At 60.1% G+C, this 14,143-nt stretch overlaps 1 protein-coding gene across 1 annotated transcript in view; it reads left to right on the forward strand.

Annotated features, from left to right (window-relative positions):
* Positions 1-2,482: 2,482 nt before the first annotated feature.
* The window catches only part of LOC118636566 (pseudouridine 5'-phosphatase), a 41,837-nt gene continuing 30,176 nt past the window's right edge, over positions 2,483-14,143 (forward strand). Inside the window, exon 1 of the mRNA XM_036271702.1 lies at positions 2,483-2,564. Coding sequence (XP_036127595.1) covers positions 2,495-2,564 — 70 coding nt within the window. The 5' untranslated portion in view covers positions 2,483-2,494. The remainder of the gene's footprint in view (positions 2,565-14,143) is intronic.

Here is a 14,143-nt window from a genome sequence, read left to right on the forward strand (position 1 = left end):
AGTGAGCTGCGCAGGCCCGTGGAGAAGGAACACATGGTCACGGATTTCCACTCTAGCTTGCGGCCAAGAAGCTTTAGAGTAGTCGGTTTTGTTTGTAAGTGAAGGGGTGACTTCCGCCTACGCGGGATGTTTGTGAAGAGTGTGGAAAGGGACTTCAGGAAGTGAACCACGCCTCCACGGCTTTGGGGAGCAGAAGTACACCGGCTTGGCCCATGCATCTCTTCCTCCATCCCCATCAGGTTTCGGCAGGTCAGCGCAGAGGAAGGGGCGCTCCCAGCCGGCACCTTGGTTCCTGTAAGTGAACGCAGTGGACTCCCCGACAGCCAGGCCCGACCTGCTGTGGCCAAAACAGAGCCAGGGGGACCCTCTTCAAGGACCCCTGTCCCAGCATGCCTGACACCGTCATCACCCGCAGCTCTGTGTTTGCTCCGAGTTTCAGCCATCTCCGGGAGGCTGCAAAACCCAGGCACCTCCCTACGCGGTTTACCAGGCACCAACTCTGCCCCCCTGGAGATCCACTAGATGCATTCGAGATCGGCTATCACATCCGAGTCCTTGTGCAGGTTCTAGTTCCTAGTCCTAGCGCTGCAGCTCTTAAGCCTTTTTCAAAAGCACTCCTTTTATCGAAGCAATCAATAGAAATGTAACGTTGTTGCAACGGCAAAGAAAAACAGCTGTCTAGTGTGCACATACAGTGGAAGGCAACTGGGAAGAATTCTAAAGGCCCAGCAGGTGAGGCCTGAGATAGCCCAGGTACTCCACCCACCTCTGTGTGATGAACCTGTAAGGGGTTGCGCTGGGTGCCCCCAGCAAGGTTTGTTGGAGTTCAAACTCCCAGGACTTCGGAATGTAATCTTATTTGAAGACAGACTCTTTCCTTAATCAAGTTAAAATGTGGTCATTGGGGTGGAGGGTAATCAGTTATGACTGCTGTCCTTACCCGAGGGGGTAAATTTGGGCACAGAACTAGACACGTTGAGAGAAGACAACAGGAAGAGACAACTGGATAAGAAGGCTATGTACCAGCCAAGGAGAGTAGCCTGGGAAGAAATGAACTCTGTGGACACCTTGATCAAGACTTCTGGTCTGAACTGTGAGACAAGACGTTTCTCTGGTTTAGACCACCCCGTTCGTGGTCCTCTGGGTCACAGCCTCGCACCTTGGGCCACAGTTCCCTAACTGGCTGACGAATTCCCCTTTCCGAGGTCCCGTCCTCCGTGAAGAATCACGACTGGGTTCAATGGGGGGAAGTTCCTTACAGCCACAGATCTAAAGACATAAATTAATGGGACACATTTTTGCAGAACTAACCTTGACCTGCCTCCTCTCACTTAGCACACAGCCTGCTATGCACGGGGAAACTGAGGCACGGAGGTTTCACGGCCCTTTCCGTTGATGAGCTTGCTGAATCCAGGTGTGTCCCCGAGCACAGGTGACCCACCTCACCTGACATGCACCCTCACCTTTTAAGTCTCTGGGGTTTTCCTGGTTCTGTCTCTTGAAAGGCCCTGTCTTGGTGCTTCAACGTGCATCTTTGCAAGTCAACGAACATCAGTAGAAACGGGGACAGAAATGTGTTTCTAACAGCGGGGTGAACATGCTCTTCGGGGTGCACTCAGGAAGGTTGGTAAAAGGGGAGCAAAGGCTTATAGAACAGAAGGAAAGGCGGCAAGGCATGGAAAGCATTCTTATCATTGTGTTTCCCACCACACTCTGGCCTTGGGGGTTTGCCCGGGGACAATGCACCAGCCCGAGATGCTGGGGAGATGCTCCAGGGACACAGGTGCCAAGACCGCAGGCCCGCGCCCCTGCGCATGCGCCCGGGGGGCTCGGAGGAACCCCCTGAGGCTCCCGGGACCAAGGCCACTTGCCCGCACTGCGACCTGGCAGCTCACAGGGACGCCAACACGAGCAACCTCTGCACCCCTCCCCCAACATCCCGCGCTCCATCCTCTAGGCGTCCCCTGCTTCCTCACATCGCGCCCTTTCCAAAATCAGGCCATGCATTTGCCCCCAGACTGGGAAATCGGCTCCGCGCGGCCCCTGGACTGAGCAGCCCGGCCCTTTTACAGCTGTGAAGGGAGCGGAGGTGGATGCCGGCAAACTTGTCCCGCTGGCGGCTGCCCCAGCCGGGCTCCAACAAGAACAGCCGAGGCGCGCGTGCGCGGGACATGCCCGCGATGCCCGGAGCGCGCGTGCGCGGGAGCAGCACAGGGCGCGTATCCGAACGGGCCCAAGAGGCGCGTGCGCGGGCCGCCTCAGGGCGCGCGGTTTGCGGAAGCCCTGGGCGCGCGTGCGCAGCGTGGGTTTGGAATGCTGCGGGCAGGCGAAGAGCGCGCGTGCGCGGGATCGGCTCCGGGCGCGAGCTCCAGGAGCAGCGGGGCCGCGCGTGCGCAGAGCGTCCAGGGCCGCGCGGCGAGTCCCGGAGCGCGCGTGCGCGGGCCAGCGGGCGCGCGTCTCCTCCCCGCCCCCACCTGCGTGAGACGGCGGCACAATGGCGGCGCCCATGCCCTCACCACGGCCTGTCACCCACCTACTCTTTGACATGGACGGCCTCCTGCTGGGTGGGTAGCCTCGGCCGCACCCCGCGAGGGCTGTCCGGGGGGGCGCGGGCAGGGCGCGTGGGCTCTCCGGGTCGGGGGCGCGCGGCGGCCATGCCCCGGACCCCCGAGCGGGTGGGCAGGCGGGCGGGCGGCGGGGCCCAGGCGTCGACGCCGTCCGGGGCGCCCACTTCCGGGTCACGGCGCGGGAGAGCGCGGCGCTCGGGGGACCCCCGCGCGGGCGGGAGATCGGCGTCGGGCCGCGGGGGCCGCGTGCGCGCGCCGCACGGCCTCAGTGTCCCCGTCTGCGCCGGGGCCGAGGACCCCCGCCTGCCGGCCCCGGGGCCGGGGCGCCGAGAGGCACGCACCTTGCCTGCAGCATCTTCCCGAGCAGCTGTCCGCCCCCGCCGGTTTGGGAACATCTGCAGTGACCGGAGGCATGAGAAGTGCCCTCGCTCGAGGGGGTGGGGGTGCTGTCATCCGGGGGGTGGAGGCCCGGGCGCCTGCCAAGCCTCCCGCAGTGCACACGACCGCCCCACCCCACTCCGCACTGTGCAGCCCCAAAGGGCCGCGGGGCGCAAGTGCAGCGGCCCTGCTGAGTGTCCTGGCTGCCGGGGTGTCCTGCAGCACGGGCCCCCCTGGGAGCTGCCCGGAAGTGTAGAACCGGGGCCCCGGCCCACCGCTGCCCGCTCACAGTGTGCATTTGAGCTCGAGTCTGGAAGTTTGAGATGCACACTGAGTTAGGGATTTGACAGCCTTGCAGGCCTGTGTGTGCACTAAACAGCCCAGAGCCCAGAGCCCAGAGCCCAGGCCTATGTGTGCACTAAACAGCCCAGAGCCCAGAGCCGAGCGGGGTAGGCCCGAACTTCCCTGTCCAAGGCGCGTTCAAGTACACATCAAGGGGCCACGGGCTCACTTTATAAGCCACAGAGACCTTTCCCGGAGTGCCACCCCCAAGCCTCACCCCATAGCCCCCGGAAGGCGGCAAAGGACTTGAAACACGCCCGCGTATTTTACAGAGAGGACTGAAACTGCCCCGGCGGGGCGTGCATGTTATTTCTTCATCTCCAGTCCTGCAAGGCCACAGGAAATCGCGGCAGCGACTCATTAGAAACCAGAACACTGCAACTCAGGAAGCGAAAGTTCCTTGCCCGAGGTCGCCCAGCTAGCAAGGAGCAAAGCTGAGAAAGGATTCCAGATAGCTCTGCTTCTAAATATAAGTGCTGTTCTCATCTTACATGGGGAGTGTCACCTTGTCCCCTGCTGATCACACTGCTTGCTAGGTGGTTCAGTGGTAATGAGACTGGTTTTTTTTTTAAAGGTACACAAATTAAACAGCCTCTTTACTTACGGACGCCGAGAGATAAACGGATGAATTTCTAAGCAAAACAAAACCGAACCATAGAGGTCACTAAGTGGAGAGAACAGTGTATGCAGCCACTAATTCTGCCGTGACTCAATGTCACCAAGCTGCTGGGATTCACGAGTGTAGTTTGTAGACATGAATTTTCCTGCTCAGGTGGTTGAGTGGTGAAATTGTCCACTTCCTTACCCACTAATGGAAGGTCCAGAGAGCCTGCTGTGGGAGTCACATGAATTTTAATGCAAACCGAGATGTCTCATGACAATTACATTTATTAGCGTTCTAAATGAGGCGGTGCTTACTCCAGGCTCTGGATTCTTTAGCCTTGCCTGAAGCCATGCAGTGTGACGTAGGGGCCATACCTGCAGGCTGCTATCAGCCTCTTGGCTGGTTCAAGCAAGTTGAATCCTGAAAACCAAGAATTAGTGGCATTTGGGAAGAGGAGACCTAGCTTGTTACTCACTTCCTGCCCCTTTTTTACCTTTCTTGCCCAGGCCATTCTTTGAGGTAGTAAGGCCTTGCACAGATTTCTCAGCAGCTCACCTTTGTTTACTCTCTTCTCAAAACGCCTCGCTTAAAACCCTACGTTTCGAAGTAGGCTAGTTTATCTCATTTAATCTACCCAATTATGTGTGCTGGAATTCTTAAGCGCCTCATTTAAGTACATCTGTTGTTGGCCTAACAATGTATCATCAGTTTATAATGAGTTCTTTTGCAGCAGGTCTGCCTTTCGGGGTTTTGAATGCCTTTCCCCAAGCAGCTCTTTCTGTGACTGTAGCCCCTGCGCTGGGTTTTCAAGGCAGCGACACCGAGTGCAGTTTCACGGAGCGCTCTGCCAGGGCCACGGTCTTTCCTCAGACAGATCTCTGCGGGAACGTTTCGGGGCACACCAGGTGTGTTTGCAGCGGACGATGCCATCGTCCCTTCAAACAGAAAGGACAGTGTGGGATTCAGTTTTTGTTGACATGAGGCAGCAGTCGGCTGTGATCCAGGTAATCTATTCGGCTTTCACTGTCATTTAGGGAAAGAGAAAAGGGGACTGAGGTTGTGTCTGGACCAGGACAAGACTCTGGAGGAGAAAGAACAGTGGCAGGAATTCCCAGAACCTCAGCTCCTGGGTAGGGAAGGTGGTCTAGTTTGTGAATAAATGAAGGAAGGGGCACAGGGATGGGCCCTTCTCTTTAAAAGACAAGGAAGTTTGCCCAGCCGGTGTGGCTCAGTGGATTGGGTGTGGTCCCATGGACTGAGAGGTCCGGGTTCGATTCCCGGTCAGGGCACATGCCCAGGTTGCAGGCTCGATCCCCAGTAAGGGGCGTGCAGAAGGTGGCCAATCTGTGTTTCTCTCTCCCATCAATGTTTCTCTCTCTCTCTCTCCCTTCCTCTCTCTCTCAAAATCATTAAAGAAAAATAAATAAGTAAATAAATGACTGAAAGAGCAGGCAGCTGGTGGTCTGGAGCAGGCCTGTTGGAAACACCACCCTAGTTTTCTACCAGCAACAGACGCAGAAATGAAAGGACACAGGCGGCGCTTGAGCGGGACACGCTTTTCTGTCCTACAAGCCAGAGGTTGTCGTTCAGCCCGTGATCGGCCTCACAAGTCATTGAGGTGTTTGTTGTCTGTTCGTATTTGATAGCCAAGCTTTGAAGTCACACTCATAGTCTGTGCACGTCACACTCAGAGCTGGTCTGAGGCGGACGTGGCCGCATTTCCCGTGCCCAGCAGCCACGATGGGCGGGACAGCGGCTACCTCACTGGGTGGGACAGGTCCAGACCTTTAGGACGCAACCCCTGGCGTCTGCTGTTGAGAATGGGGCCAAGCAGAGGTGGCTTTTAAGAATATGCCGAATTGGGAATTTGGGTATATGTAAAACGTGAGACAGCGTCCAGTGTGTTTGCCGGGTGCCTGCCTGACTCGGTGACTATTTAGACTCTAAAAAATATCAGCCAAAAGAAATAAGCTTATTTCCAAATTCACTAAAAGAAATCAGCAGAAAATACGGTAGGTCTGTGAGGGGAAGTCTTTGCAGTGTTCGTTGTCGGTTACCAGGTCTCTAAGTCCAGGGGGGCTGCAGGATTTTAAGGGGTGACCCACGCCTCGCCCTCAGAGCGGAACGGAGGGCCTGCTGTGCACCGGTCCGCACTCTCGCTTCCGGCCTGCCAGATGAGAGCACGTGAGCCTGTTTGGAGGTGTCCGTTTGTCTGTGTGGGGCCCACGGTACCCCACGGGCTGCTGGAGGGTCTGGGCTTCGCGGTGCTGCAGCAGTTCTGTCTTGTCCGGTCTGTGCCCGGAAGCCCATCTCACACGGTCCGGCTCACCCTCCTGGGCTCCCTTCTTTAGACTGGGGGACATCCATGCAGCAGGTGACAGAACCAGAATGTGACATAGTAACTGCTCGTGCCATAGTTACCTTTCCCAAGACTCAACAGACAGCCCGGGCAAAAGCAGGTGTGGGTACCTGAAACCCGGACTTCCTTCTGGCACTATTGTTTATCGGTTGTATTACTTCCCTAGGAAGGACTGTACATCGACTTTGGCCCCACCCAGTACGTTGTCATCAGACCTCGTGTAATACGTGTGAGGGTTAAACGTGGAGCTTTTCCGGCGTCTCTTGGTACTGCTCACATGGTGCGATTGAATTTGTGGGTTCCCAAAGAGCCCTTGCGCTTTAGGGCGGCGGGACAGAGAAAGGATGCTTGGGGGTGTCCCCTAGGCAGAGACGCCAGTTGGTGTGACAGAATGCTCACGCCCTCCGTCAGGGAGGCCTCTCCACCTCTGCTGCGTGCATTCTCTGCTGGGGGTCTCATTCAGCTGTTGTCCGCCCTGGGAGCCGACGGCCCGTGCTTGGTTTTCTGTCCCCTTGCCCGGTGAGACGTGGTCCCGTCCACCTTTGTAAAGGAGGCGGCTGACCTTTGCAGGTCGGCGTGAGGCCTTTGGCCTGAGCGGGGCCCACCCTGAAGGGGGCCCTGACTTTGAGTTTCTCAGTTTACTGTACTTGATAAGAACTGTTGTATGCGGAGGCTGGGACGGTGTCTGGAGTCCGGCCTAGAACATGGAGGCGTCGGACACCTGGGCTCACTTTCAGGGCCAACGAGACTTGCAGTCAGAGCTCTGGGGGTCAGGAAAGGCAAGAGCAGGCTGTGCTGTATGTCAGAGACAACTCGCGTGTGATCGGGAAGCATCAATCATGCCGCGAAGTGGGCGGGTTCAGCGTCCTGGCTCTGCCTTCTGGTCGACCTGAACCACGTCGGCCTGGCGTCCACTCCCGTCCTCAGGGAGTCAGTGCTTCCTGGTCCACAGCTGCTCCTGTAACCGCCACGGCGGTGAGGGCAAAGTGCAGATCAATGGGACTTTCGTCCGGCTGGCACTGGGACCCGAGGGCTGAGCGGAGCCCTGGCGGGGCAGGTGCACGTGGCCTCCCCCGGGCTCCCCAGCTCCCTCTCCCTCGCAGTCTGGTCTCACCTGGGGTGCGAGCTGCACAAACTGGGTGCCGTCGTGGGGAGCACGCACTGTTTTCCCCTGAACCCTTGGTTTCTTTGCTCCTTGCCTCTCCTTGAACAGTGGTATTCCGGGTTCAGGGGTCCCTTTTGTCTTTCTGGTTATCGGCTGTTTACTTGTTGATGTTTTCTTTTCTAACTGCCATACTGTGAAGCTCAGCTGTGCTCTGTCGGCTTCCAGGGGTAGATGCGATGTCATGCAGTGTACCAGAGCAGGGGGCCCCCAGGACACATCCCCCGACACCCCCATTACACAGATGCCCAGGGGCCTGTCACGTCTTAGCACGCGGTGCTTGGAAAGTGATGGGCATACAGCCTGTGGCTGTGCACACCATGCCATGCCAGAATGGATCGCACCTGAAAATCAAGTTTCTGACGCGGGGCGTAGGTGAGAACTCGAGACCGGTAACGACCACGTTGGCCCTATTGAAGCCTCCACTTAATTCCGTGTCAGCAGGAGGGGCCGGCCGGGCTGTAAGGTGCCCATGCCTTGGTTTAAAATCTTCCTCGGGGTGTCTGACGAGAATTGTCTTGAAAACATCATAATTGTGGCGCATAAACATTTCTGTTTCAGACACTTTTTTCCCTCTGGCTCTGGTAAAACAATCAGGTGGAAGACCACACGGGTACCTGACCCACGGTCCTCCCTGCACTGTTTAACATGATTCTGCAAAACAGATGTAATCATCCGAATACATTAGGCAGCCTTTCTTGATTCCATTAGTGTTTGTTATTGAATCAAGTAAAATAATATCCCCACTCAGTGAGCGGATGGCGCTTCGGGGAAGTCGCCTGGAGAACTTACACCGTTCCCTAATTGCAGCTGTAGTACTGCAGCGTCCAGCACCGCACCTGCCCTGATATCCACGATGCTTTCTTTCTGCCCATGGGCGGGAAGAGACGGGGCCCTGCCTTTGCGGCTGGCCGCACCGCTGCCCTCTTCACCCCTGCCCTAGCTTGGGGTGAGCTCCCAGGAACCCGTAGGCGTCACTGCGTCACTGCCTCCTTGCCGTCGGGACGAAACGGTCCCCTGGGATCCTGGCCCTCCTTCCTCCGGGCAGGAAGTGCTTGTCCTTCGCTGCCCAGTGTCCGTGGCTCTGCTCTTTGTTCCTTTCTCCCCCATGCGTACACCTCTCAGCGTACAGTATGCGGACCCTACCCTGTACACCGCAGCAGCAGTGCTGCTCCAGCCCTGCGTCCCTCCGTGGTCTGTCTCCCTGTGTCTCCACCCTCGGCCACGCTTCTTGAAGAGGGAGGTGCCATTCCTCCCTGCTCCGTGATGGCCCTCTCCAGCCTCCCCGCAAGGTGCCTTCTGCCCTACAGCCCGGGGACGTTGTGTGGACCAAGGGAGCGATGCCTGCCCTGCCCCAGTGGGCACTGTTTCCTTACATTTCTGGAGTTTTCTGCGTCATGAATCCTTCCCACTGTCCTTGGGAATCCGTCTCCTTGGCTTGCCTGACCTTTCCTCTTCTGTCTCCCTCATGCCCTCCGCTTCCTCCTGGCTTCTGTTCGTGGCCCCGTGCCTGTGCCTTGGACACCTCTGTCTGGGAGATCGCTTGTGAGCTCACGGCTGCAGCCGGACCTCCTCCTCCGACAGCCTCTGCCCTCACCGCTCTCTCGAGCTCCATCCACACCTCCTGGTCACCACTGGGCCTTCCTACCCGACAGGCCGGGGCAGCACCGTGAGTCTTCCGTGCCTCCCCTGCTCCCTGTCCCCAACATTCTAATCTGTCACTCATTCTGAGCATTTCCGTGCATTTTCCTGTCATTCCACTGTCTGTCTTCAGGCTCTGTCTGTCTGTAGGCTCTGTCCGTCTGTAGGCTCTGTCCGTCTGTAGGCTCTGCCTGTCTGTAGGCTCTGTCTGTAGGCTCTGTCCGTCTGTAGGCTCTGTCCGTCTGTAGGCTCTGTCCGTCTGTAGGCTCTGCCTGTCTTTAGGCTCTGTCTCCAGGCTCTGTCTGTCTGTAGGCTCTGTCCGTCTGTAGGCTCTGCCTGTCTTTAGGCTCTGTATCCAGGCTCTGTCTGTCTGTAGGCTCTGTCTGTCTGTCTCCAGGCTCTGTCTGTCTCCAGGTTCTGTCTGTCTGTAGGCTCTGTCTCCAGGCTCTGTCTGTCTCCTTGTCAAGCTGCAGGGAATAGTTATTGAGAGATTTCCCGGGCGTCCCGTGGGTGCTGAGCACTTGGCCTGCACCCCCTCATCCCGTCAGCAAGCAGACGGCACGCAGTCCTGACCACCATTGCCCATTTCACGAATGAGGGGACGAGGCTCCCCGAGGCCAAGCGACGTAACTCCAGAGGCCGTGACTGGGACATGGCCTCTGCTCACAACCAAAGCCAGGTCTTCCCAGCGCAGCTCCAGAAAGGCCCGTGGCGGCGGTTGAACCTGGTGCTCAGTGGGTGAGACGGCGGAATTGTAGGGCCAGGTGCGTTTGCGTGGAGGAGGCTTTGCGGAGAGGGTCGGCCTGCTGGGCACTTCCCCCTGGGGTGCCCCAGTGTCCTTGCTCGGGGGATGGACGGCGCTGTCCCTGAGGACTCCTGACATCTGTGCGTGCGGATACAGTGGCCCTCAGCGGTGCCTGTGCACACTGAGGCTCTGTGCGTGCTGGTTTCTCCTGCTGGCCCGTGGCCGCGCACAAGCCGTGAGTCCCCTCGGGCAGCCCGGTGCAGCCGCACAGCTGCTTGTGTCGGGGCGCCCAGCGTAGCCCAGCTCCGGTCCGTCCAGTTGTGCCAACGCCGGGGACGGCAGCTCCTCCGCTCAGCCGCCATCGCCCATGGCTCCCGGAACCCGCAGGTGCCAGCCCCCCGGGCAGTGCTGCCGCTGCCTGCTGCCGGCTGGCGGGCGGCCCGTCCAGAAGGGTGGCGCTCTGCTGCACCTCTGCTCGGTGCCCGGCGGTGTGGGGAGGGCTTTCAGCCCAAAGCCTGTGAGAAACGCAGGGTGGGCCGGTCCTGGAGAGCCCCGAGGGGGCGGGGGCGGGGCCTAGGCCTGGGGGGCTCCCAAGGGGGCAGTGTGCAGGGCCTAGGCCTGGAGGGACCCAAGGAGAGGGTGGGGTGCGGGGCCTAGGCCTGGAGGGCCCCCAAGGAGAGGGCGGGGTGCAGGGCCTACGCCTGGAGGGCCCCCAAGGAGAGGGCGGGGTGCGGGGCCTACGCCTGGAGGGCCCCCAAGGAGAGGGTGGGGTGCGGGGCCTAGGCCTGGAGGGCCCCCAAGGAGAGGGTGGGGTGCGGGGCCTATGCCTGGAGGGCTCCCAAGGAGAGGGCGGGGTGCAGGGCCTAGGCCTGGGGGTACCCAAGGGGGCGGGGTGCAGGGCCTAGGCCTGGACCCCTGGCTTCTGGAGGGGAAGGTCTATGGCGTGCCGTCCAGTGCCAGGTGCGGGGGCAGGTGCCGGGAGTGGCAGGACTCCCTCTGCTTCCGGCTGCAGGCAGGGTGCCGGGACTGGATCGCCGGGTGTGCGCTGCGAGGCAGGTGTTCTGTGCTCCCGCACTGCCCTGGATCTGCCGCGCTGACCCAGTTTCCCTCCTGCTGGAACAGGGCTGGGGCCCAGGCTCCTCCCCCGGAGGCTCTGTCCTGCGCCACGCAGAGCCCTGGGAGTTGCTGACCTCGGCGAGGGGGAGATGCTGAGGTGCCGGAGAACTGAGTCCCGGGTGACGTGGGTGATGTGGGTGACTAAAGCCAGACCCCAGGAGACTGGCAAGACTGTCGCATTGGACGCGGGTTCTGGGGACTGTGCAGCCCTGGTGTGCAGATCGGGGGAGGACTGCACAGACCGCTGACATTCCAGCACGCGGTGGGCACAGGGGCGGGCCCAGGATGCTTGGCCGCTCCCTGCTCCGCACACTGGGTTTCCCTTCCCTGCAGCCCCTGTGAGGAGAGGACCAGGCATGTGGTTTGATGTGTGCCCTGTGACCCGCGGGCGCTACTCCTGCTGTGGATGAAGGGTGGGTGTGACGAATCCCGTCCCGGCACCTGTGCCTGCACCTGCATTCGCTCTCGTCACGTCCCGGCACCTGCGCCTGCACGCTCGCTCTAACTATGTCCACGGCAGCGGCAGCCAGGACATCCCCAGGCCAAGGCCCTGCCCTGCTGCTGGAGGACGGAGCTCACATGCCTCGCACCTCAGCAGACAGTCGGGCTGCGCCACACGCAGTGACCCCTCCTACACAGGTGCATTAGAGAGGAGAGGGCGGGGCCGCGGCTGGGACCCTGCAGTCGTGGACATGATGCCTGCTGGTTCCTGGGATGGTCCCCTGGGGCTCTGTTCTTCCTTGAGAGTTGGGCTCCCGTCCTCCTTCATTCACCCCCACACTAGGGTGTCAGTGAAGGGCCTGAAGGGATTCAGGGGTGTAGTGCGCCATCGACTGGAACACATTTGCCCAGAGAGACGGTGTAAACACAAGCGAGATCCCCAGGGCCAGGCTGGTGAGACCCTCCACCTGCAAGGCTGTCTGGTTCCCGAGGGCCCGCCTTCCTCTCACTGGTGACAGTGAACTTCCGGGTGCCCTCTGGAGCTCTGGGCGCGTGCTGCTGCTCAGGGCCGCGCCCTCGGGGCACCCTGGTGCCAGCCCTGCTCGCTCTGCTCTGGCGCAGCTGACAGGCCCAGCGCAGACGCAGCACACGCGCGAGTGTCCCGTGGACACGGCTTCTGTCCCGAGGAGGCTGTTGTCCTCCCTGGTCAGAAGCTCATCGCCGCTCGCGGGGAGGTTCCGAGACGTGCCCGACCCTTCAGCACCCGAGGTCTCGTTCTGTTCACGCATCTCGGCGATGTTCACCGCCACCCCGGACGGGCATCGTGCAGCTCGAGGGCGCGCACGTGTCCACCAGCCTGCACGCCTGTTTGCTCGGTAGGCCGGTGCGCACAGTGACTGTGTCCCTTGCTCAGCCCGCCCCCGGACGGAATGCACAGCCCTCCTGGACTCGGCAGGGACCTCAGTCAAGGCCTTCCATGAGGGACGGACTGGGGGCTCGTGGGGCTGGGCCGGCAGACCCCGCGATGTTGTCCGTTTCCAGCGGAGTGAGCCACGTAGGTGTGCGTTAGTCTGTTCACAGGCCCGTTGCCCAGCAGCCACGTTCAGCGAAGGAGCTCGAGTCAGAAGAACCTGGAACACGGAAACGTGTTCACCCGTCGGCCCACACGCACAGACATCTCGGAATGTCCGGGAGCCAAGCGGGTGCCTGTCCCCGAGGGAGCACCTTCCCTCCCTCCCGCCGATTCCATCTCGCTCCTCCTCACCAGTCATCTCGGACCCTCAGGAGAATTCTGCACTTGGTCATATCATCCCCCAGTCCACCCAGTCCTAGCGACGGCTGTTGCCCTGACATCCATCGAAGGCCGGCTGTCTTTCCTGGACTTTGCCGAACGGTGACACCCGAGAAGGCCCCGTAGCAATGGGTGAGGGAGTGGACGGGGAGGCAGCTCAGAATCTGTGCCAGGAGCCTCCGCCCGTGCACAGCGAAGGCGCTCAGCGCTGTCCCGGCCCTGGAGCTCCGGGGTACAGCTCAGAATCTGTGCCAGCAGCCTCCGCCCGTGCACAGCGAAGGCGCTCAGCGCTGTCCCGGCCCTGGAGCTCCGGGGTACAGCTCAGAATCTGTGCCAGCAGCCTCTGCCCGTGCACAGCAAAGGCGCTCAGCACTGTCCCGGCCCTGGAGCTCCGGGGTACAGCTCAGAATCTGTGCCAGCAGCCTCCGCCCGTGCACAGCGAAGGCGCTCAGCACTGTCCTGGCCCGGCTCTGGTGCTCCGGGGTACAGCTCCGCCCGTGCACAGTGAAGACCCTCAGCGCTGTCCTGGCCCTGGAGCTCCGGGGTACAGCTCTCCAAGGACGGGGGGGGGGGCATTTCCGACGCCTCCTCTCGGCAGCCCCCAGGGAGGGCGTGCCTGCTCAGCCACGCTGTACCTGCGCCCACCAAGTGTCCCTCCTCTGTTCAGGAACACTCCCACTCGCGGTTTCAGGGCCTCAGATACTGTGCGTGGGACGAGAGACCCGCACCTTACGGCTTCGGGTTGTTTGTAGAAACCTTGGGTAGAATGACATAAAACTCAAGATAAGCAAATGAATTTATACAGGTACACACATGTTCTTCAAAGAGTGCTTGGATCCTTACCTCTGGGTGACAGTGTTCGTCCCTCCCCCAGAAACAAGACACAGGGTCATTGTCACTGGCTGCCCGAGCCCCGGAGGGGCAGAAATACTGAGTAGCTGGAGGTCTGTGCCCAGTGTTTTGGATGGGACTGCATCTCCCCCAATCCATAGGACCTGAGAATGGGACTGTGTTTGACAGGCGTCTGTAGAGGGTGATTACAGGACAATGAGGTCCCTGGGGCGGGTCCTGATCCAATGGGACCGGTGTTCGTACAAGAACAGAAGATGAAAACACACACGCACACACAGACCATGTGAGGACACCGCTTTCTACACGCCACGGAGAGAGGCCTCAGGCGGAACCAGCCTGCCCACACCTTGATCTCTGATCTTCAGTCCTGCGTATTTTATAGCTGAGCCTCTAACATTCCTCTGCCCACCCCCACAGACGTCACTCCTGCCGTATTTTATAGCTGAGCCTCTAACATTCCTCTGCCCACCCCCACAGACGTCAGTGAGCACACGCACCCACAGCCGCCAGAGGACGGCTCCTGCCGTAGCCCGTGCTGCATGGAGACCATTTGCGCTGTTCTGAGCTCAGAGCGTTGCCTCGGCTGCGGCACGATGGGCGTCGCTCTCCGTGAACGGCCGCTGCAGGGATGCATCCAGCAGGCCC

Source organism: Molossus molossus, unplaced genomic scaffold, assembly GCF_014108415.1.
Source record: "Molossus molossus isolate mMolMol1 unplaced genomic scaffold, mMolMol1.p scaffold_m16_p_2, whole genome shotgun sequence".
Classification (NCBI taxonomy): Eukaryota; Metazoa; Chordata; class Mammalia; order Chiroptera; family Molossidae; genus Molossus; species Molossus molossus.